The 24,535-nt window shown below is 46.5% G+C and overlaps 1 protein-coding gene across 1 annotated transcript in view; it reads right to left on the reverse strand.

The window, feature by feature from the left end:
* GNL2 (G protein nucleolar 2) overlaps nucleotides 1-19,270 on the reverse strand; it is a 24,077-nt gene extending 4,807 nt beyond the window's left edge. The window contains exons 1-12 of the mRNA XM_026516636.4: nucleotides 19,008-19,270; nucleotides 17,265-17,349; nucleotides 16,196-16,290; nucleotides 14,244-14,383; nucleotides 11,256-11,440; nucleotides 7,949-8,015; nucleotides 6,920-7,078; nucleotides 6,317-6,430; nucleotides 2,972-3,100; nucleotides 2,230-2,334; nucleotides 1,299-1,457; nucleotides 618-731 (exon numbers count right to left, since the gene is read on the reverse strand). Of these exons, the coding sequence (XP_026372421.2) occupies nucleotides 618-731; nucleotides 1,299-1,457; nucleotides 2,230-2,334; nucleotides 2,972-3,100; nucleotides 6,317-6,430; nucleotides 6,920-7,078; nucleotides 7,949-8,015; nucleotides 11,256-11,440; nucleotides 14,244-14,383; nucleotides 16,196-16,290; nucleotides 17,265-17,349; nucleotides 19,008-19,071 (1,416 nt within the window). The 5' untranslated portion in view covers nucleotides 19,072-19,270. The remainder of the gene's footprint in view (nucleotides 1-617; nucleotides 732-1,298; nucleotides 1,458-2,229; nucleotides 2,335-2,971; nucleotides 3,101-6,316; nucleotides 6,431-6,919; nucleotides 7,079-7,948; nucleotides 8,016-11,255; nucleotides 11,441-14,243; nucleotides 14,384-16,195; nucleotides 16,291-17,264; nucleotides 17,350-19,007) is intronic.
* Between the last annotated feature and the right edge of the window lie 5,265 nt (nucleotides 19,271-24,535).

Below are 24,535 nucleotides of genomic sequence, written 5' to 3' on the forward strand. Positions count from 1 at the left end.
TGGAAGCGAAACTTAAAGCCACCTCTTCCAAAGGCTTGGCAGAGCTCTGAAAAAGAGCCTAGAAATAGAAAAGCAAAGGGCCACAGCTGGAGCCTTGTGGCAGTCCACTGCCAGGGGTAGGGAAACACAACAGAAGGGAAGCGTCTCAATCCAGCCCACAGGCCCCAAATCTAAGGCTTCTTTCCCTGGCTATAAACTGTACCACACTCCTTTCCCACCTGATTACGAGCTTCTTGAGGGCAAGGGCTGTGTTATTTATTCCTACATTCCCTGTGCCTGCCATATGTGGGCCTAACAAGTAAATGTTAAGTCAATCCCGGAAGTGCCTCTGGTCCTCGTGCATAAGGAATAGGATCAGAAGAGCACTTACAGTTAGAGCCCTCTTTGTTCAAGGCCCTAAAGACTGGTGTTTAGACTTGGTCTTCTATCACAGACCTACCTTCCGGTCTCCAAATGCCACCCCCGACAAGGTCATGGCAACGGCTCTAGGGGATGGGAGACAGTGGAGGGAAACACCCCAAAGAAAACAGGTACTCCATAAAGGAAGGCAATCAAAGGCACCATGCCTAGGTCAGTAACCACACTTTCCAGAAGACGGGCCCACCCTGTTCTCCTACCTGGGAGGCTGCAGGGGGCTCCGCATTGGGTGGCTTGACAAAGAAAGGAATCCGGCCCCTCTGCCAGTCATTGAGAACCATCTTACCCACAGTCTGCAAGTCGGGCTCTCCACCCTGAAATGCCACAAAAAGACTCCCCGTTACATTCAAAGAACAAAACCACCTCCCAGCATGGAGGCATTTCAGCCGCCCTAGTTGTTCATCACCGTCTGTTTGCCAAGTTTCATACCACTCGCACAACACACACAAAAGAAGGTCCAGGGGCGCCTCGCTGGCTCAGTCGGTGGAGCATGAGACTCTTGGTCTCAGGGTTGTGAGTTCAAGCCCCACGCTGGGTGTACTTAAAAATAAAACCTTTTTTGGGGGCGCCTGGGTGGCATAGCGGTTAAGCGTCTGCCTTCGGCTCAGGGCGTGGTCCTGGCGTTATGGGATCGAGCCCCACATCAGGCTCCTCCGCTATGAGCCTGCTTCTTCCTCTCCCACTCCCCCTGCTTGTGTTCCCTCTCTCGCTGGCTGTCTCTATCTCTGCCGAATAAATAAATAAACAAAAAATAAAAAAATAAAAAAATAAAATAAAACCTTTTTTAAAATGAATAAACAACCCCCTCCCAAAAAAAAACCAAAAAGAAGCCCCACACACGTCTGCCGTCCTGGTCTACCTTCTCACAAACCCTCGCTCACCTTCAGTAACTTCCCAGTCCGGAACGCCAGCTTCTCAAGAAAGTCCTCGGCATTCTCCCAAGAATCAATCTTGTATGTCTTGCTGATATATTCCGGCTTTGCTCGTTCAAGCACAGCACCAATGTGGTCTTCAGGAGTCTTTATTTTTTCAACTTGAACCTAGACGTTAACAGGAGATTTCTGCCTTATAGATTTTATATGGAGGCAGTGAAGTTCTCTCATTTGTAACACTATCTGAAAATAGATATCAACACTGCAGTGCAAGGGGAGGCTGGCAGGGCCGGTCTCCGAGGCGGCCAGCGGCGGTCGGCTGAAAGGCCCCTGCACGCCAGCCACCGCCACGGAGCCCAGGACTCGGCACCGATCCCCACTCGCCACACACGAACTGCGTGGCTCTGCAAGCAGTCTCAAGTTGGACCGTCTCGGGCTACTCACTTGTAGAAACGGGGAAAGCCTGCCAATCCCAGGACACGAAGAGACAGTTTAAGGAAAGCGGGGAGGAATGTGCACAGGATGTATGGCCAGCAGCCCTGGCTAAGGTTAAGTGGAGCCATTTAAAGGTTCTGGTCATATTCAGAAACAAGTGAGGAAACGCCTGAGTTCCAAAATGACTCAGCCCATAAACCCTCGAAGATGAATGATCGCTAAACATAAACAGGCCCTGCTTCCCTCTGGGTGCCGTGTGTGCACTACAAACTCGGCTGTGAGATGACACTGAGCAGATCCGCCCGCGGCTCCACAGCCCCCCCAAGCAGCCTCCGGTGGAACGGAGAGGCCGCCCTGCGGAGCATCGTGTTCCTGAAGTCTGTCCGGACGGGCTGACCCCAAACTGCCTTCCCAGTGAGTGAAACGCAAACGTATCCGAAACCCCCCCACGGAATGCTCCCCGCAGAGAGCAAACAAAGAGCCCGCCAGGACCAAAAATACTCACCACTCCCTTCAGCACGATGTCTGTCTCCGAGTCTTCCGAAGGGTAAACTACGCCTGGACAGTCGATAAGGAATATCCGACGCATCAAGGTGATGTACTGCCACACCTGCGGTCAGAAGCCAGAGACGAACCCCCGAACCGGGTCAACGCTCAGTCTCGTCTGACAAAGCTACAAAGTCTCCCCTCTACTCGCGCTACGCACGAGGCACTTCCACGGAGTATAAACTACCGTTTCCACCGGCAAAGAGTCCACAGTAAGGCACAGAATACCAAGTCAGCCTCTGCCTGATTTTTCAAAGTACTCGCCGCATCTTAATCCTGTGTGACTCCTCCTCCTTTCAGCAGAACCGCGCCGCTCCCCAGACACTGCGCTTCAGGGCCTGTCCCCATGGCCAGAATCTACCACAACACTGAGTTTCCTTTCATAACCCGGGGACCAAACAGTCTCGGGTTCGTTTTGCTTGTCAAAGAAAAAGGCTAGAGTGACAACTTAAAACGGACTTAACATGAACGGCACCTCCCAGATCATGCCAAAGGCGCACAGTGACATACGAAGTGCTCTCAGTCTGACCCAAGTGGGCAGAGACAACTCTGGTACATTCCAAACTATCATATGGAGACCAAACTCTCAATGGTGGCCTTCATTCAAAACGAGTAGATAGAAATCTCTGTGGCCTCAACAACCACCCTCCATGGAAGTAAAATATGGAGACGTAAATAAGGCCCCCTGGAGCCGGACGCACCTTTGTTTCACCTGCAATGGGGGCCACACTGCAGACCTTCTTGGACCGCAATGTGTTTATCACAGAGCTCTTGCCGACATTTGGATAGCCAATGAAGCCGACGCTGATCTGCTTCTTGTCCGTGTGCAACTGTTCAAAAAACAAATACACAGCACATACACAGTCATGAACATCCCCTGGGGAAAAAAGGTGGTGTTACTTTGCTAATGAAACAAAGAATACAGAGCAAAAGTGTCACTACAACTTATCTAAAGCCTAGACATACACCACGTACATCGTCTGAGTGGGCTGCGCGCACACACACACACACACACACACACACACATTAATAAATCAGAGATGACTCATTTCCTTGGTTGTCCATGTGCCATTGTTCTCGAATGTTTTAAGGTTAAAAGTATGTAGGTCGAGAAGCAAAGGAAGAAAGAACCTGTTAGTCATCAGTTTAGAACACCATCCACAGATAGACCAACCGGCAATCCCAAGACCCATCCCTCCTTTTCTCTGCACAATACATTCTACGTTTTCGTTACCAAAAACAAACGACAGAAGGACAGAAAGAAACCTCAGAAGTCAGAAAACTGGGTGAGAGTCTCAAGGAGACAGAGCTCAACAACAGTCTACAACTGGTTGAGGATTTCTGATTAAAGATGGCGGACCGAACGTCCACGCTGGCCTCACTCCAGCCACAAACTCCACTACGATGGCAGCAGTGGGAATGAACACACAGGAACCTCCAGGACCAGGCATATAAAAGCTAAGAATGCGCTGGAAATGAGACAGTAAAAACAAACATATGATGTTAGCAAAATACTACCAGCTAGCTAAATAGTAGTATCTAACTTGGCCCCACTACAAAGAAGAAAGCTAAAGTAGAAAAATTAAAAATCCAGCAAAAATATTGCCAAAGAATCACAAAAGCCCTTTGGGAACCGGCAGGACAGCTACCGCTAAGGGGGTCTGAAATCAAGACTAGCGAGAAGTCTGCGGAGCAGTGACGCCGCTCTACCCCTCCTTCCCCCAGCACGGGGCACCTGGTTTCTCTGCCCCAGTGCCTTACCAGATACTGAGTTTTTTGGGAAACCCTGCGTCTCACAAATATCTTTCATTTTCAGACCTAAATGGGAACCTAGCTTTAAGGATAACAGCAGCCGAAGGCAAGCACTCCCAGTGTGATTAACTGAAAGTCTAAACGCCCGCTGAGCTCCCAGGACCCCGGCAGTCAAGCTTATACATCCCTGAGCTGGAGACTGGAAGACTCCTTTACAGAGAAACTCACAGAGCCAAGAGTAAAGACCTATAGACACTGATACCAAGGGTGCCCTCCAACAAAATATTGGGTTTCTACCTAGTTACCCTACAGGGAAGTCTATCATTCAATAGCCCCCCCCCCCACATAAAACTTCCATTGGCTTTTTAGAGGCTCACCCTTAAATACGAACAAAAAGCCAAAAATAAGCCCAGAAATTTAAACTGTGACTCTAGTACAAAAGACAGAAAAACACAAAAAAACTGGCGGGAAATAGAGTCAATGTAGGGAGAAAGGAAAACTTCAAAATACACTCTCATTATCCTTCTCAGAAACAGATGATGGCTCATATGTGAAATGAGAACAGGAGCAGGGCGATTCTTAACAGTGAGAGAGAATAAATGTTGCCTAAGAACAGCCAGACAATCAAGTCAGAGGAGCTTCCCGTAATATAGAGCAAAACATCGCAACGGCATCACAATAAAGCAAAGAAAATTTCAAAACTTAAACCAGGAGATAAAACCAATTTCCTGAATGAGAACAGATGATGGGGTGGGGGGCGGGGGGATCTCCAAGAAATAACAGAGGACACCATCAGACAAGGTCCCGTCTAGTGCCTAACTCACTGGACGGTGACTCCCCTTAAGCCACATCACTGTGAAACTTTAAAACGGGAATTTTTTTAAGAGATCCCAGCCGCAACGGACTGGGAGTCAGAATGGCCTCAATTTCTCAATGGCACACCAGAAGCCACCAGAAGCCAACGCAGTGGTGCCCTTGGCATTCCGGGGAGAAACGGCGTGAGGACAGAATAAAGGTATTTCCAGAACGCAAGGTCTCAAAAAAGGTACCCTTCTAAGTACTGCTTCTCAGGAAGCTTCCAGAAAATATGTTCCACTAAAAGGAAGGAGTAAAGCAAGAAAGGAGAAAAACCAAGAAAGAAGATCCCATGTTGGTGCCCTTGATCCCAAGGAACAAGGGTTCCAACCCAGGAGAGAGCCACGGGAATGCCCAGGATGACGGTAAAGTCGGGATCCCAGGAAGACGACTCTGCAGCCGGCCTGGGAGCAGCCAGTCCCGACTGGAAGGGAGGTGCCCCAACACTCTCAGAGCTCCCACTCTGCCAGAGGATTTGGTGACACGTTAGTGACAAACGACAAGGAGCTAATTAACACCAGAGAAGACAGAAGGTTCTATTAGAAAGGAATTACAATCGGCACTGTACGGATCAGCTTGACTGATACTCTACGGTCATAGTAACGTAAACGCAGAAGGAAATCATCCGCCAGATGACGTATAACAACACAGGGAGCACAGAGCGAGGGGGGATGTGAGGAGAGGACAGCTGTGAGAAACTCAGTCCTCGTTTTCCACAGCAGAGACTTAGCAAGTGTCTAAAACGGCAGGTGGCGGGGCGTGGGGGGGTGAGGTGGAGATCAAAAATAGAATCATAAGCAGGTATTAAAAATATGGAAGAAAATAATGGAGGTAACTAACAGCCACGAATTGGCAGTGTCTCCTTCCACGAAGTGGGGAAGGGCAGGACAGAGGACACGCGTCCTTTTTTCGAAGCCACGTAGAATGAATGAGACACAGCAACACCAAGCTGCAGGTACACAACGTGGAGCTCTGAGAACATCTGCGAGCGAGCGTGACCTGGTCACAGGGCTTCCCAGAGAAAGTGACATGGGACCAGGGATCAGCAGGGGGCCTGGGGGGGCGGGGGGGGAGAGGAGAAACTGCACAGGCCTGAGGCAGAGGAGGCACGGCAGGTCTCGCAAAGCCAGGACGGGGAACACAGGGAGTGCGGGGAGGAGCCCGTCCTTAAGCAGAGGACGGACCATCAGGTACCAGGGATCCGGCAGAAAGGGAGGCAATATTCGTCAAAGGTAGGGGCGATGGCTGAGCTGGAAGATACTTTCTGAAATCCCCTATAACCCCGAGGCTCTGGCAGTTTTTATGTCTCTCAACCACACACTTCTCGTTACCAAGATGGGGAAGTGAGGTGCGTAACCTTCTGACACACCCTGGCAAGAGAGATCCTTCCAGGCACCCACAGCTACACACTCGAGGAGAGGGAGGTCGGGTCCCAGTACCTTTCCAAACTGCCGGAGAAGCTGAATAAACGCTCCTTTGCCAAAGGGGTTGGTGAGACTTGCGTGGAAGGCAAGGGTCGGGTAATCCTGGGAGAGGACAGCCACCCAACGTTTCTAGAGCGGGAAGAGAACATACTGGTTTACTCCAACCCAGGAAGACTCAGAGCTTGAGCTACAGACTGTATTTCACATACACAGCTGTCTGAGGAAAATGTTAGCTGTAATTCTTTACAATCCTTTTTTTAAAGAATGACAGTGAACGCTTTGTCTTCTGACAAACACGGAACAATTACAAAAACGCCTTCGTTGCGACCGAACGCAGCTAACGTAACAGGATGCGGAACGGGCCGCACCGCTCGCCCCGCGGGCACTGCAGCCGTCCCTCCGCCAACCACCGCGGGGTAAGATGTGACTCCGCCTGCGGTCGGTGAAGCCTAGTTTAGTTTTGTTTTCAGTGTGGACGCCTCCATGACTACGAGGTCAGGAAGTTCAGCACTCTAATGTCCCCAATCCCCAAATCCAGGAACAGCCTTATTGACAGTGCTTGGCCTCCGACGAGCCGAGCGGCCTGGCAGAACGTTCCGGGTCAGCAGCGGTACTTACTGTCGCCCAGGTTGGCACAAGGTCACATTTGTTAAGAACAAAGATCAGGTGTTTCCAGGGTTTTTCCTTCTTCAAGTAAGTCTCGATGTGAGGGGAACGGGTGCCCATCGGATCTCTAGCATCAAGGACTTGAACTACGACATCCGAGGAATCTATCACCTGCGATTCACAGGGGCGGAAATGACCTGCTTTAGCACAGATGAGAAGTGGGCGACAGAGGACATTTAGAGGAACCCGGGCAAAACACAACAGTGAGAACTTCAAAACACGGGTAGGTCGTGGTCAATCTCAGCGCCCAGTGATCAGAATTCTAAACTTTTTCCATCCTGTGAGTAGAAGAAACGTCGAATTTCAAACAGGAAAACTAACTTGGATGTAACCCATCTTACTTTGCAACTACTGTTCATTATTGAACGAAGTCATTTACTTCTTAGACTTCTCAAGTTTCTCCTGTCACAGGTTTTATGTATTTTACAAAAAACTAACACATTTAGTTTGCCTTCAGGGTACTACTTTCCTGTTAGGTTACTGCTGGATTATGGGACTGTGCCTGAAAGCCTTTGTCACCAAGAATGATCTCTAGTACGTGGACATAAAACTCAGCCAGTTGAAGAATGGTGGACCAGGACTCAGGACACGCGAAGGCTCCTCCACGAACCAGCTGGGTGAGCTGGGTAAGGTATTCAACCTTTCTAGACATGTATTCTCATCTATAAATGAGAGAACTAGGCTCAATAACTTAGAACCCCATGCAGCTCTAACCATGTAGGATAAATCTGAAGTCCATGTAATGTAGCTTTAACTATTATTTAAAAAAAACGGGGGGGGGGGGCAGTTATCCAGAACAATGGTAGTATGTGCCTAGCCATATCTGTCCTGGTTTGGCGGGGGGGGGGGGGGGGAATGAGGATGGAAAGGGCAGTGGAGTTTGTAATTTATTTGAGAGAGCTTCCATATCGCAAGATCAGTTTTCTCATACAAGGTCATGAAAGCCAAAGGAAGCACTCAACAAGGAGCTGAAAGTCTTACCTTGTAGAGCTCACCCCATATTCTTTTGGATTGTCCCTTTTTGTAGATCTCCTCTTGGGCTTCGTTTCTAAATAGGAAAACACTCAAAATGAGCACGTGAACCCTATGAAGAGGATGTTTAGGGAGAAGTCGACCACGTGCCACCGGAAAAGGGCATCAAAACTACTTGGGAGATGGGGCAAAAGCAAAGTCCACTGAAGAAGTGGCTATATCCCAACGTCCACCAATGGATGGATGCATTAAAAATGCACTGTATACATAATGGAGTATTATTCAGCAACGAAAAAGAATGAAGTAACTGACACAGGCTACAACATGGGATGACCCAGCAACATTCTGGTCATGAAATAAGCCACACACAAAAGGACAGAGACTGCAGGACTGAACGTAACATCAAGTACCTCTCATCACAGTAGTCAAACTGCTAAGAGACAGACCAGAGAACGGTGGCCGCCAAGCACGGGCAAGTTATTGTCTACTGGGCAAAGACTTTCCAGAACATGAGAGAGTTCTGGAAGCAGACACGGAGCCACGACGGCTGTGTTAACCACGTTCATGTGCTTAATGCCACTGAGTTGCAGCCTTCGAAATGACTGAAATGTTACATTTTACGTACAGTTTACCACAGTAAAAAATTTAACATGAAAAAAAGTGACTCAAGAAACAATAGGTGTTGGCGAGGGTGTGGAGAAAGGAGACCCTCGTGCACTGCTGGTGGGAATGGAAACCGGTGCAGGCACCCTGCAAAACAAAATGTAGGGTCCTCAAGAAGTAAAAAATAGAACTACCATGTGATCCAGTAATTGCACTCCCGGGTATCACCCAAAGAATACAAAATCACGAATTTTAAAAAGATATTTGAGACCCTATGTTTATAGCAACGTTATTCACAACAGCCAAATTATGAAGGCTGCCCAAGTGTCCTTCAACTGATGAATGGATAAAGAAGTTGAGGTATATACACACAGTGGAATATTACTCGGCCACCAAAAAGAGCGAAATCTTGCCATTTGCAACAACGTGGATGGAGCTAAAGAGTATAATGCTACGTGAAACAAGTCAGTCAGAGACAGACAAATACCACAGGACTTCACTCATACGTGGAATTTAAGAGAGAAAACAAACAAGCAAAGGAAAAAAAAAGAGAGAAATAAACCAAGAAACAGACTCAACTCCAGAGAACAAACTGATGGTTACCAGAGGGGAGGTAGGTGAGGGGATGGGTGAAAGAGGTGATGGGGGTTAAAGAGTGCAAGATAAATAAGTGATAAAAAATTTTTAGAAGTTTTAAACCATAGGTCATACATAAAAAATACAAAAACATTTAGAAATTTTAAAAATAAAAATGCATCCGACTCTTGGTTTTGGCTCAGGTCATGATCTCAGGGTGGTGAGATCAAGTCCCCACGTCCAGGATGGGAGTCTGCTTGAGTTCCTCTCTCTGTCCCTCTGCCCCCCCAACCACACTCTCGCTCTCTCTCAAATAAATAAATCAATTCTAAAAAAAAAAAAAGTGACCGTAGCTATGAGACACGTCATAGAAGATTATGAAAGGAATCGGCAGGACTTGAGTCATAATCTATATACTTCCACAGGAAGTGAAATTTTTCTGATAAGGCTGAGAATCTGTTTATCCGCTAGCCTCACAGACACTTACCCAGTGTCTCAGAAACAAAAATAGTTTTCTTCTCCCCCATTATCTACAGAACTTTTTGGAGGAGGAAAAATTCACATCAGCAGAAGCACACAAAGTCTGAATACTTCTAAGAAGAAATGAACTACCTCTCTTGCTTGGCCTCAAAAGGCCTGACATCATCTCCAAGAGGCGCGTAGCTAGACACGGGCCGTTGACAGCACCGGGGCGGCCCTGCTGCGGGCGAGCGATAGCACCGCGGGGCTGAGGCACCTGGCGCACACACCAGGGGGAATGGGGAACACTGGTCAACCCTTTCAGAGGGTGCCGGGTAGCTGCCTGCCAAAAACACGCATGTTCTCAGTCATTTCCCCCATAAGAATGTGTCTTTGGGGAATAATTAAGAAGATTCCGTCACACTGATATTTTACCCTTGCCTTATTTATCACAGGATAAAACTATAAACAGCATAAATATTCCACAGCAGGACTGTTGATTAAGTACTGACATGGAAATCTATTGTTAATAATTTAGGAAAATATTTTTTCTAAATATTTATCTAAAATAAAAGGCAAGTTAGGGCGTCTAAGTGGCTCAGTTGGTTAAGCATCTGCCTTCGGCTCAGGTCATGATCCCAGGGTCCTAGGATCGAGTCCTGCATTGGGCTCCCTACTCAATAGGGAGTCTGCTTCTCCCTCTACCCATCCCCTCCCCCATGATCTCTCTCTCACACCCTCGCTTTCTCTCCCCCAAATAAATAAAATCTTAAAAAATAAAATCTTTAAAAAAAGAAATAAAGGGCAAGTTAAAATACAGTCTTCAGGTGTTATATTTATAAATGAACATGGAGTGTAAAAAAGATCTAGAATAATATATGTAACAGTGACTGATTCTTAACCTTCTTTTGGGTATGAACCCCTATGAGAATATGACAAAGCTATCAATCCTTCTCTGCCCCCTCCCCAAAACAAATATAAGACCAACAAAACATCGCCACCTTTATGCATATACATATTTTCCATGTGATCTTCAGAGGGCCACAGGAAACTCAAAGGCCATCCATGAATCCCCAGTGGTCCAGAGTCTCTGTTTAAGGAAGCCCTGACATTCACGATTTTAACAATTTAATAACATGGTCGGTGAGATTATGAGTTCTTAGTTTCTTTGTGTTACTTTTCTAATTTAACTATATATTCTAAATCGTCTATCCCAGACCTTACTGCTATTATAACAAAGAAAAAAAGTTATTTATTTTTGTTTTGGGAGTGAAAAAAGGGAGACCTAGAGAAAACAAACCACCTCAAATTATTTTCAGTCTGGACCCAGCTTCACAAATTTTTCTAGTCAAAGGGAAGAAGAGCACTCTCCGCCCAGGAGTTACAGCACTGGGGCACCTGGGTGGCTCCGTCAAGTGCCCATCTTTGGCTCAGGTCATGATCCCAGGGTCCTGGGATCAAGCCCTGTGTCAGGCTCCCTGCTCAGCTGGGGGTCCTGCTTCTCCTTCTCCCCTTGCTACTCCCCGTTTTCATGCTCTCTCTCTGTCAAATAAATAAAATCTTAAAAAAAAAAAAAAAAGGAGTTAAAGCACTGAGCTTCGTGTAGGTAAAATAAAGGTAAAGACGATGTTTTGATGCAGAAGAGCAAACGAGAGCGGTATGAACCTTCAAACTGTACCTGACACCAGTGTCTTCAGTGACCAGGTCACGATCCTTGCCCTGGTCGTAGCTCTCAGTGGACATTTCTGCGTTTTCTAGAAGAGACTGCATATCACTAGCAAATAAGTTTGGTCGCTTCCTCTGTGACTTCGGGCCGAATGTCGTTTCGAAGCTTTCAGTATCAAGAATGTGCACCTTTGAGTTCTAAAGAGAAAAGAGAATTATTCATAAAGCTAAGGAAGGCACTGAGCAAAAGTTAAAAACCGACCCGGGAAAGGTTTTCTTCTTTTATTTTTCCAAAGCTCAACCTGTACCAAAAACGACCACATGGATGCAGTCTGGTTTCAAATCAGCCTAAAATCTCAAAAGCACTTGCTCCCCAATTCTGAAGTTCCGTAAGCCTCCTTGGAGAAATACAAAGTCATACAAATAGTCAAAGCAAGTACGAAGAGTTGTGTAAGACTTGCCAAAAACTCTGCTTTATTTCATTTATCATAAACTTCAGTCAAATGTAATTAAGGCTCCCACGATGAACGTGAACTTATCTTTTCAGACTTTTTTTTTTCTTGAGCTTTCAGACAAGCACATAAAATTTGCCAAATTCACAGATTTTGTCAAGGACAATCATGCTCAAATTTGTGTGTTTTTTTTTAAACCAACTGTAAATGCCAACTTTTTCTTGGAAGTTAATTTCTTTCATGGCTAAAAGGAATTGCTTGTTTTGTAAGATGCATTTTCGTTTCAGATAACATTTTCCCTAATTTAGGTAACGTTTTTATTAAATGCACATGGAAAGTCTTCAGATGAAAAACATCTAGCAAAAGTCCAAAATAATCGTTCAGATGTGATAAAAGGAACCTGATACTAACTAGAACTTGCTGTGCTTGTGAAGGAGTTACGGGCATAGGAATTTCTGAAGCGGGATAAAAGTCAGAGTCTGAGTTAGCACCTATCACGTAACAGAATGTTAACAGCCGGCGGAGAATACCCTCAAAAAGAAGGGGAAAAAAATGTGCCCTCTGCCCCTCAGTACGAAGCTCCTCTGTCAGCATCAGCTACTAAATGCGGATGATGGAGCCACTCCTGTGGTTCTGACCTTGACTCCCCCCTCCAATTCCCACAGCTCCTGAAGCTGTGGTCACCTTTTCAGATTCTCTAACCCATCGCTTAGTTCAGTTTAACCCGCAACCCTCCCACAAGGGAACATCCCCAAACAGAAGGGTTGGGTTTTACGTGGGAACTGGGTACTAATGTCACTGGGAAAACTGGGAACCAAGTTATCCTTGGAAATCTCATCAATGACCTAGAAAGCACAGCACACGAGGACGTGTGCACGGAAAGCACACATGAGCAAGTACCATGCGGTTACAGGCAGCAGGCAATAAAGGACAGAAATCAGATCAGTCACAGTGTGTTTGCTGTACTGCCACAGAACTGCAGTCGTTATAACGTCATGGAGCTGAAAGTTACAGCAAATCTGATTTGACTCCACTGTGCAGCCATCTCCGAATTAAGTTTTTTAACCAGTAGGAGATACCGCACTAAAATAAACAGGGAAGGTTTTTCAAGGCCAAAGCACAAAACTCCTCCCTTACTCGGAGTACCTTCTGCATCAAAATCCCAGCTCACTGCTGCAGCTGTGGACCCTTCGGCCTACGGACCAGCAATTGAAGCCTGAATTTGAGAAGCACTGAACAACTGGAATGGGCAACAAAGCAATAAGCCCATAATAAAAACCCCTCTGTTCTTCTCATAAACAGGATTCAATAGTTTGTTAAAAGATGGCTTTAGGGAGAACAGACAAAAGAGAACAAGGGAAATGAGCAACTTGTCTGTGGTTCATGAATTACACTCATGTGTTTCCCTGAAAGAAAACAGTCATTCCACTAATAGGCGCCATTCTTCTAGCCCGTCATAAAACAAAGCATAATTGACAAAACCTGAGGCAATAACCAGGCCTCGGTTTTTATTTTGTTCTGCGAGTAAACAATTTTCTTTGAACTGTTTAATCCATGTATGCATGTCAATGTTTCCTTCCCCTCCTTACGTTGGAACCAAGGCTTATGTACTGGCTACATTTCTGGGAATTATTATTCAATGCAAGTAAAAACGTGCAAACATTAGGCCATTTCTTTGGTTCTGTGTAAACTCATTCCACTTCAAGCCGGATTCAGTCCTTACCGTTCTTCAACTCCAGCAATTAAGAACCGATCTGGCCAGCACCCTTTCCTTCGCTGGAAAGAATTCCAAGGGTCTCACAGAAGCTGAAACCACACAGCACCAAAGACCTCCCTCCTACCAACCCAATCCCAACTCTACATTTCCCTAAAGTTTGATGGAGTTACCACTTAAACTAGGGTGCCTAACAAAAAACCGTACGACTGGTATTAGTAACAGCCACGATCTATTTAGCTATTAGGCGGTGTGCTCACTAGATGACAAATGCTTCATCTACATCTGATCACCCAACGAGGTAGGTTTTCTTGACTTTACAGCCAGAGAAGTGAAAGCTCATGGACAGGGGCACCTGGGTAGCGCAGTCGTTAAAGCGTCTGCCTTCAGCTCAGGGCGTGATCCCGGCGTACCGGGATCGAGTCCCACATCAGGCTCCTCCGCTATGAGCCTGCTTCTTCCTCTCCCACTCCCCCTGCTGTGTTCCCTCTCTCGCTGGCTGTCTGTCACATAAATAAAAATAAAATCTTAAAAAAAAAAAAAAGAAAGAAAGCTCATGGACAAACCTAACTACGGCTCTAGGTCGGGGGGGGGGGGCGAGCAAAGACTAAATCAGGCCTGACTCCCAAGCCTGTGCTCCGATCCACTAGGTACAGCACCTTCCGGACACGATGCGGTTCATACTAAGGTAAGACCCCTAACAAAGGGGAAAGCTCATCAGTACTGCCCTAAAGCCACTCTTCTCTACAGAAAAACAAAAGACAAAGATGGGAGAGAGGGATCGGCATAAACTGTGCCTAAGAAATTCCATTGCCAGGGATATCCTCCAACTTACATGAGGCTGGATCCGATCATGGAGAAGAGACATGGGTAACTTGCTTTGCTTCATGACAACTTTGTATGGATCCTTCATAACTGTGCCCATTTCCTCTTGAAATTTTTGTAATGATGACTGTTTAATCACACGTGTGTTTCCTGTTTTACAGAAGAATGTTGCCATTTAATAAAGAACTCCTTTTTGCTTCTGCGTCCTTCTTCCCAATGACACAAGGAAAAGCAAGACTTTGAATTACCCTGGCTTTACCCAAACACCTCATATATCCATCCCATGTATCTATTTTCAAACTCAAAAGGGGGGAGGGGGACAAAAACAAAAAAACTGCCTCTCCTGCACTCATACGCTATGAACTAATCCACCAACCCAGACACACAAAGGGTTTCAAGAGGTTTCCAAGCCCAATTTCCTGACTGGATGAAACTGAAAAATCAACATCACTGAATGGAACTGAGATTTGACAAATGTCCGACACTTCCTGCTACATCTGGCAAAGAAATTTGGAGCCAATCAGAGCTGATCTCTCAGTATACACAGAGAATCCTGAAGCATAGAACCCGGGTCACAGTTGCTGCTTTTTACGGTTATGAGGGTTTGAAAGGACTATTAAAGTAGCCAAAAAATCCACACAAAGGAACCAAATAAAGCTAGAGAACACTACCTGCAGAACACCTTGTAAGTGAGGGGGCCTGAAACGAATATTCAACGGAACAGCACGCTGGCACACTAATGCAGGACCCAAGATGGCGGAGGCTACGATGCTGGTGCCAACGACACCGGGCCCACCGCCCGCTGCGCACGGCTCTAAGCACCGCACACGTGTTCACCCATGTAATCCCCACAACAGTCCTACAAGATACCGACTGTTTTTCATCTTCCTTTTAGAGACAGGAAATCAATGAACAGAGACGTGGTAACTTGCCACGGTCACAGAAATGGCAGAACGAGAATTCACGCCCAGGTGGTCTGGACCAGGAGAGAGCCACCAGGCTACACACGTCTCTAAAAAGTTTTCTTTGACACTTTCCCGAGTTTCAGCTTCCTAGAGGGTGATATGCCGTCAAAAGATTTAAGACACACTGAAAGGCAGCTGCCATCTGCCACCAAGCACAGAGGTCAAGCACCAAGCAAACAATGGGGTCTGAGCATCTGACTGGCCCACGCATCTAGCAGGGACTAAGGGAAAACCCAGACAGAAATGAAGGTGGAGTTTCCAAGAAAGCAGCCCCGGTCCCATTCTATTCATTCCTGGGAAAGACCAACGAGAGATCCTTCCACTGTCACTCAGTGCAAATCCCCATCAAGAAACGTTTCAAAGGAACGGCCAGCGAGCGCACTTACACGTCAGGGTAAAGGTACTAACGTATCTGCAAGGCCCCTTTCTTTTTTTTTTTTTTTTTTTTAAGATTTTATTTATTTATTAACAGAGAGAGAGAGAGAGACAGCCAGCAAGAGAGGGAACACAGGCAGGGGAATGGGAGAGGAAGAAGCAGGCTCCCAGTGTAGGAGCCCGATGTGGGGTTCGATCCCAGAGCCCTGGGACCACACCCTGAGCCGAAGGCAGACGCCTAATGGCTGAGCCACTCAGGCGCCCCTGCAAAGCCCCTTGCAAACAGCCATCTCTCCAGGCCACCAGAAAGGAAGAGATAAGAGTTCTCAGGTCTGAGAAGGCTGGTCACTAAGGCGGAAAGGATGGCTTTATCTGTTTAAGAGGATTCACTCACAATTAACGACGATGAGCTCTTTACAAAAAGAACTTATTTATGGAATCCACCACCGCTACTACTTTTCTCAGCACTTTTCCCACTACAGGTACTTCTCAGCCCTTTCTCATATAATGCTTGAGAGCTCGACTCACCCCAAGACGTCTGCGTTTTAGGCACCTTTTAAGCCTACCCTTTTCCATATAGCAGACGTCCAGTAGAGCAAAAGTGACAGAGGCCGATACTCACCAAACCACTTAATATTGGGCTCCACTCTCGCCACTGTGCCAGAAGCCACCGTGGACTGATACTGCAGAGGCTTAATCACTTTACCACGACTGTTCCTAAATTGAGGAAGTAACAGATTCTGGTTGATGACAGAAGAAAGGCAAGAGCAAAGCTTGGTTTCCAGAGCACCCTTTCCATCAAAAGGAACTTTTTTTCTTTTTTTGGTTTTAAATGATCATGAAATACAGATTTCAGTAAACAAAAAGAACTTCTACATTTGAAACAGATTGTCCAAAAGTCATTTAACCTCTTGCAACAGAGCACGTAATGATTTCTGCTGGATGAATAACAAATAATGCTGATGTCTAAAAATCTGTTTACTGTTTGCTTTTTAAAAAAAAAAAAAGAAAACCACATACTTGAGTTTTCTGCATAATTATTTGAAGACTGGTTTAAATGAATTTTAAGTAGAGAGTGATTTACGCTGGAACTCAAAATTCTAAAACAAACAGCAGAGTAGGTGACTAAGGCAGACTAAGTTCATTGCCGTTTGTGTTTTAGACACATCTTTCAGAACGGATGAAGAATCTAATTACCAAACAAATTAAGACCAGCTAGCAAAATGCCACGCTCAGCAAGTCCCCGTGGTAGAGGCTGCCTCAGCAGAACTCACAGTTGTGATGAGTTTCCAAGTGCCACAATGTTGTGATCTAAAGTTTCGCATTAAAAAACAAGTTTTCCGGCTGCTTTCATCACTACAGTCCTATATGCTTTGTCAAAGAAAACCAGATTTCTACTTGAGGGATATTTAACTTGAGATTTAACGTGCCATCTGTGGAGGCCGAGGCTGTGGGGAATAAAACCTCCATTTGTCATACAGTACTGTGACACAATCACTATGTCACCACCCTCTACCCACGTCTTGAACCAAAAATTCGCCATTTATCTTCACAGCACCCATGGAAGATGATATGTGAACACATACTACTCCTATTTGGGGAAAGCAGGGGTGGGAATGTCAAGGTGATTAGGTCTCAGCGAGGAGTCCAGGGCACGAAGGAAAGGAGAGGTGACAGCGTGTAATGCTCACCTGCGCTCCTTCTGCCTGTACATATTCAGGCGCCGGATGGTGGCCCGGTCCCTCATGTTTTGGCCTCCTGCTCCCTGCACTCGATCTAGGAGAGACAGAAGGAGACCGCAAACTATTTGAAAACCAAGTTTAATTATGGTCATTGCCTCAAATACACCAACTAGTTCACTCAGAGTAGGCGAGCTGTTGCCTCGCTGCAAAATATCTACTCTCTCCTGTACCATTCCCACAAAATTATTATTACTGGACGCTACCTGGTATGACAAACCTGACCTGATCTCTGATCCTCAGTATGATTGTGTTTGATAAGAGTTAATAATTTTGAGCATTAATTGTGATCCTTCGCGACCCACATTACAGGCATCACCCAAAGAGAGATACGTGATCCTCATTCTGCAGGCTAAGAAACTGAGGCACAGGTGGCCAGACACCTTGCCCAAGATCACATAGCTACTAAATGGCAGAGCCAGAATTTGAACAAAAGCGTTAGATCGCCATCTGTGCTCTTACCTGTGGGTCTCAGCTGAACAAATGCTGAGTGCCTGCTATATTCAAGGCACCACGGAGACTACAATTTTGATACTTAAGTGTTCCTTCTGTACCAGTTTCTTAACCTCCTCATGTTTTAGTTTAATCAAAAGCAAAGTAAATAGCGATTCTTGCCTTACATCTCGGAGAGAAAGAGAAGGACAAATAAGCATGCTAATACGGCCTAGCTTTTCCTTTTGGGGCTATCTTCAAGTCACCCGTCTACTCCTGAAGTGATGCAGTAGAAAACAGGCTGAAATCCCAGCACTGGCGGCTCTACCGCACACCAACTGTGCCAACTGTGATGAGCCGCTTCCCCAATACTGGCTCCACCTCTTCACCCATAACGTCATAACTTCCCAGGGCCTTTTTGGGTCTACCAGTCTAAGATTCCAGTCTACGCAAATTGAATAATTTATCAGCAATCCAGGGAAAACATTCGATGTGATTAGTTCAGGCCCTCAAAAACTTTAAATCGTATTTAGAAACAAAGTTTTATGAACTAAACCCAATAGAAGGGACTCCCCCAAAGACTATCTTGTTCATCCTGCAGGTGGAAACTCAGCAAAACTCATAAACATCTCTAAAAACAGCTTTACTGAAATGATCATTAGTTATCTATCTGTAGGGTTTTCTGTGCCCTTTACCAGGTGGGATGACTCCAAGAGCCAAGTGTACAATCCCTTTCTCATTTAAATGGTCAAAGCAAGAGTGGCAGGCAAGTGCGGTCAAGTGTGAAACGCCAGCAGGGTCGGCCTACACCACTGGCAATCTGACCTTACCTAATTTACTTCTAACAATTTCCTGAGCTGGAAAGCTGGAATCATACAAGACTGAAATGTGGGGGGCGGGGGGCTGACATACACAGGAACGCGAGAGGAGGTCAAGATCACTGCCCTTTTTAACGCAGGGCTTCACAGTCTCCGCATCTCACAACTGGAGATGACCCAAGGCTGCCAGACCTGAGTGTTCACTTTCCCCAACGTTAGACCGGGTGCCTGGCACCTGGCCCTGAGAGGCATGCAAGATGTCAGCCCTCCTCAGTGTATCCTAATGGGAAAACCACCTTCTCCCTTCTCGTCCCCAGTAGCCTTTCGGCTCGAAGCCACTCCAAGCAACGCCGCCCGGGTGTCCCTCCTCCCCCTCGACCTCCTCGGAGCCCTCCCCACCAAGCTTCCTCCAAGCTCCACCCTCCGCGAGTCCCGCCGCCTGTACCAGGGTTTGTGCTGGCCTTGGAGGGGTTGATGGTGCTCCGTCCTTTGTACTTGGGCTTCACCATCTTGCCGACGGGACGGGAACCGGAGCGCTACGTCCGGCCTTGGACGGGTACACGAGCTCGTAACTTCCCAGTCCCTGCCGAAGCGACCCTCGGGAACCACGCTTGACCACGTGGGCGCGGGTGACGTCACTTCCGCTCGCGCCCCTTGCTTCCCCTGCGCGACTTCCTGCGAACGCGCGGCGCGCGCCGCCGCACTCCTGACTCCGCCCCCGTCCTGGCCGCTTAGTCTTCGCCCCGCGTGGAGCCCCCGCCCCTTTCGCTGCCTAGCAACCGCCAAGCTGCCCCTCCCCAGCGGCCGCCTAGGTACCGGGCACGCGCGGCCCCGAGCTCCTAGTGGGTTCACCCCCACTTCCCTGGTCAATGGCACAAGCTTAAGTTCAATTATCTCCTGAGGTTGTCCTCCAACCCTTCCAAAAGTGGCTGACCATACAGCAGCCAAATACCAGTCAGACCTTGTCAACCTTCTAAAAACTCCAGTCGCGCATCATCACACTTAAAGAGACAGAAAGAAACTCATAGCCATCCCTACAGAATTCTGCATGATCTGGCCCCTGCCGATTTAGCTGACCTCATTTGTACCTCCCTCCCTCTGATTACTCTGACATTTACACTGGATGCGTCCGCCTGCGTCTCTCTTCCTTGAACCTTTGCATAGCTAGTTCCTTCTGGTCATTCTGTTCTGTCACCTACTGGTGGGGTTGCAAGATTCCGCAAATAAAAATACAGGATCCCCAGTTAAATTTGAATTTCAGATAAACAATAATTTTTAGTGTAAGTATGTCCTATGCAATATTTGGGACATAATTTTACCTAAAAAAAGTAATAGTTTATCTGAAATTCAAATTTAACTGGGCATCCAGGATTTTACCTGGCAATCCCTTCTACTGGGAGGAGATTTTCCAGTCTGATCTGCCCAAATCAGCCATCTCCTGCCCTTCTTTTTTTTTTAATGATTTTTTATGTTTTTATGTTAGTCACCATACAGTACAGCCCGGTTTCCGATGTAAAGTTCGATGATTCATTAGTTGCGTGTAACACCCAGTGCACCATGCAATACATGCCCTCCTTACTACCCATCACCAGCCTACCCCATTCCCCCACCCCCTCCCCTCTGAAGCCCGCAGTTTGTTTCTCATAGTCCATAGTCTCTCATGTTTCATTCCCCCTTCTGATTACCCCCCCTTTTTTTATCCCTTTCTTCCCCTACCGATCATCCTAGTTCTTATTTTCCATAGATGAGAGAAATCATATGACATTTGTCTTTCTCTGCTTGACTTATTTCACTTAGCATTATCTCCTCCAGTGCCATCCATGTTGCAGCAAATGCTGAGAATTCGTTCTTTCTGATAGCTGAGTAATATTCCATTGTATATATGGACCACAACTTCTTAATCCAGTCATCTGTTGAAGGGCATCTCGGCTCCTTCCACGATTTAGCTATTGTGGACAATGCTGCTATGAACATTGGGGTGTATATGGCCCTTCTCTTCACTACGTCTGTGTCTTTGGGGTAAACACCCAGTAGTGCAATGGCTGGGTCATAGGGTAGCTCAATTTTTAACTTTTTAAGGGACCTCCACACTGTTTTCCAGAGTGGCTGTACCAACTTGCATTCCCGCCAACAATGTAGGAGGGATCCCCTTTCTCCACATCCTCTCCAACAATTGTTGTTTCTTGCCTTGTCTATTTTTGCCATTCTAACTGGCGTAAGGTGGTATCTCAGTGTGGTTTTTATTTGAATTTCCCTGATGGCTAATGATTTTGAACATTTTTTCATGTGTCTGTTAGCCATTTGTATGTCTTCATTGGAAAAGTGTCTGTTCATATCTTCTGCCCATTTTTTGATTTGTTTATTTGTTTCTCGTGTATTGAGTTTGAGAAGTTCTTTGTAGATCTTGGATACCAGTCTTTTATCTGTAGTGTCATTTGCAAATATATTCTCCCATTCTGTGGGCTGCCTCTTAGGTTTTTTTGACTGTTTCCTTGGCTGTGCAGAAGCTTTTTATCTTGATGAAGTCCCATAAGCTCATTTTATCTTTTGTTTCTCTTGCCTTTGGCATCTCCTGCCCTTCTGCATTTGTTTTATTTAATGGCATTTATCACCAGCTGAAATTACGTTATTTACAGGTTGATCTGAGCTTCCCCAAAACTAGAATATAAGTTTCCTAAGAGCAGGGACCTTGTAAGTTTGTTCACTGTAACTCCAAGACTTAGAGGAGCACTTGACACACAGTAAGGACTCAATAAATATTCACTGAATGAAGGAGGAATAGATGGTGTTTTTAGCTCAGCCTGTTGTAACAAAATACCATGGACTGAGTGCCTTAAGCAACAAATACTTTCTTGTCCCAGTTCTGGAGGCTAAGAAGTCCAAAGTCAGAGTGCCCTCATAGTTGCATTCCTAGAACTCTCTCCGCTAACTTGCAGACAGCTGTCTTCTCACTGTGTCCTCACAGTGTGGAGTGAGAAAGAGGACTCTAGTCTCTTCCTCTTCTTACAAGGGCACTAATCCCATCACAGGGGCTCCACCCCTACAACTTCATCTAAACCTAATTACCTCCCACAGGCCAAACACCATCGCATTAGGAATTAGAGCTTTAGTGGATGAATTTTAGGGGAACACAAACATTTAGTCAATAGCAGATGGGAATGCTTCATGCCCTGAGGGTGAATAAGGTAAAACACAGCCCTTGCTATTTCTACAGCCAAACTACGGGAAGTCTCTAGATGCCTGTTTTTCACACTTCAAGTTGTCAGGAAGTGTCCATCACTGGGCCTTGAGGCTAGGCGAGAGAAGAGGTGATTAGGCAGGAGGAAGGTGGATTCCCACCTGCCGTGTAGCTCAGTCCCTAAAAACAAATAACTTGGTATAAAGTGAATATTCTGGCAGGGGCGGGGGGTGGGGGGATGATTGCGTCTTTATTTTCTGAGTCTGAAACAAACAAACCAAAAAATTCCGAGGGCAAAAGCAGGTCACGTCCTGGACAACTGCGGGAAGGACCTTCTCTTCCTTGATGTTCCCTTTTGTTGCCCCAAGGACAAGTATCATGAGATTAAACACAACTTTGCTACAAAGGCCCTGACCCGGACGTGGTGTCCCAAGGGAGTCTCTGAGAGCCAGTCAGAAACAACTCCATGCCCAGTGAGGATCCAGAGATGGCCCCTTCTTCCTCACACTGTTCCTTTGGCCCCCCAAACGCGGGTGTAATAGCCCACTCCAGGAGAAAAGACTAGGATAATGTGTTTCTGATGCCTCAGTTTGGTTCGAACCAGAGTAAACACGAATGGCAAAAATCAGCCCATGAGCTCATTCAGGCTTTGATCAGAGACATAATTTCATTATGAAATTTTGAATCAGGCTGTTGTGAAGTCTTGCCAAGGAGTTTCATTTTCCCAGATGATATGGTGGGTTGTTTCTCTCCTGTTCTCATACTCAGCTGCATTCATCGTACGAACTTTCCATCTATTTTTATAATCTGATCCATCAATCCTTGTACAAGTATTTGCCGATCCCAGCAACCAACCTCAGTTCAACCAGCCGATAATACGTTTGATGTACGAAGGTCAGGCCAAAGTTGTTGGATTGGTTTGCCTGCCCTGCTCACCTCAATTGTAATACATTGACGATCTTTCACCCTCCTTCTTCGTGTCATGGTGACCAGAGGAGGCAAAGACGCACCTCCAGGCCTATGACTCCTCAGCTTTTAAACAGATGTATTTATTTAACTACCCCGAAAGGTTACAGTATGGTCATGTGAATTACGGTCTATGAAAGCATTGCAGACATGCTACACACCGTGCAGATGGGCTCTTTGCTCTTTTCCTCCAGATCTATGGTTAGATCCTCCTTCCCGGGAATCTTGCTCCCAGTAACCACAGGTTGGTCTGAAGGAGAAGATCGCAACAGGAACCGGCTGCAGATGTCACCTTTCTGAAACAGCCTCGTGCCAAGTTCTGATAGGAAAGATGGGGCTGTCATTTTCACAGGATGCGGGGAATCTTTCTTGCCTTCGCGTTCTTAAGACTTCATGCTGTAAAAACGTTTTCTTTGGGATCTAACGGGCAAGTAACGGCTTCCTCAGTAGCATTTTTCAAAGTGTGGTCTGAAGACCACCAGCATCAGAACCACAGGAGGGGAACTGATTACACATGCACACTCCTGGGCTTTGCCCCAGAGCTCCGGAAATCAAACCCTCTGGACTGGGAAGGGGAGGGGAGGTGGATATGCGTTTTAACGCGCCCCTCAGGTATTTCTGGTGCACACAAAAGTTGTGGATCTGAAGAGCAGTTCCCCAAAGTCACCCTGAGGCTTTCTGACCAGCGGACCAGAAGGCAGCCCTAGCACAACCCGCTCCCTCGCCACCTACCTTAAATCCTCCTTTTTCTTGCAGAGCCGGGGTGAGGAAGGCTGCAGCAGTGTCTAATGTACTCCGAAAATATATGTCTTGGCTCTGCCCCAAATGCCTTGATATTTATGCCGTAGCCTGAGGGTCGTTATCCTTTGGCAAAGCTCCATCGTAAGGCCATTAGCTCTTAATTAGTGCCAGCTTGTTGGTTTATCCTTCCCAGTTGAACTGAGAGAGGAGGCTTCTCTATTCGGTCTCCTGTGTCTCTCCTCTCTGGCAAGTGCGTGATGAATTGACCCCCGCCGGCTGGGGCCAAGAGTTGGGCCCCTGGCTGGCTGCCGCTCAATGGGAGACGGTGACTGGCCCCCAAGCAGAGGCGCTGGGACCCTGGAAGAACAGAGAAGCCCTCGGAAGAGATTTTTCAGGGTTTTGTTCTTTTGTGTCATTTGTACAAAACAAAAAAGACAGAGTCCTCGGTCGGATAACCTCAACAGTTCATAAGGGAATACAAGAACGATAAGGTGTGCTCGCTTGGAGTTTTATGGGCTAGATTGCCCACCGTTTTCAGTCTAGGATGCCTGGGAAGATTGGGGACAAGGGTGTAGCAAGCTGATGGGCCGAGTGGCTATGAAAAGTGGCCGAGAGGCTCAACTCTGGGAACCTCAGGAAACCTCTCCACGTGAGCGATGTATCTGGTCACCTTCTAAGTGGGAAAAACATGGTCTGTATTGGTCTTGGCATTCATCGTCTTGCTGGGCAAGGAGCTCTTCAAAAAGATCTCTAGATGAAGCTTCAGAAAAATAACTAGCAGCATTTTGCTCCTTTCTATCACTGAATCCCTGTAGCCCTCAGCGGGTTTCACTTATGAAAATCTGAGAAGCAATTTTATGAGAGGCTATTAATGGCTTCTAATTTTCAGCCTCGTTTAGATAACTCAAGATTGCTGGCTGCGTCCTGAAAAACAGATCCAGAACACACACCGATGTGGGAATTTAAAGTATAATTCCAAGTCGTACGTAATTGTTTAAGCTCCAGAGAGACCGAAGGGCCCATATTAAGTCATCTCCCCAGGATCAGTGTGTTTCCTATTACACTTGATATCTATCTGTCCAATGATC

This window comes from Ursus arctos, unplaced genomic scaffold, assembly GCF_023065955.2.
Source record: "Ursus arctos isolate Adak ecotype North America unplaced genomic scaffold, UrsArc2.0 scaffold_32, whole genome shotgun sequence".
Lineage (NCBI taxonomy): Eukaryota > Metazoa > Chordata > Mammalia > Carnivora > Ursidae > Ursus > Ursus arctos.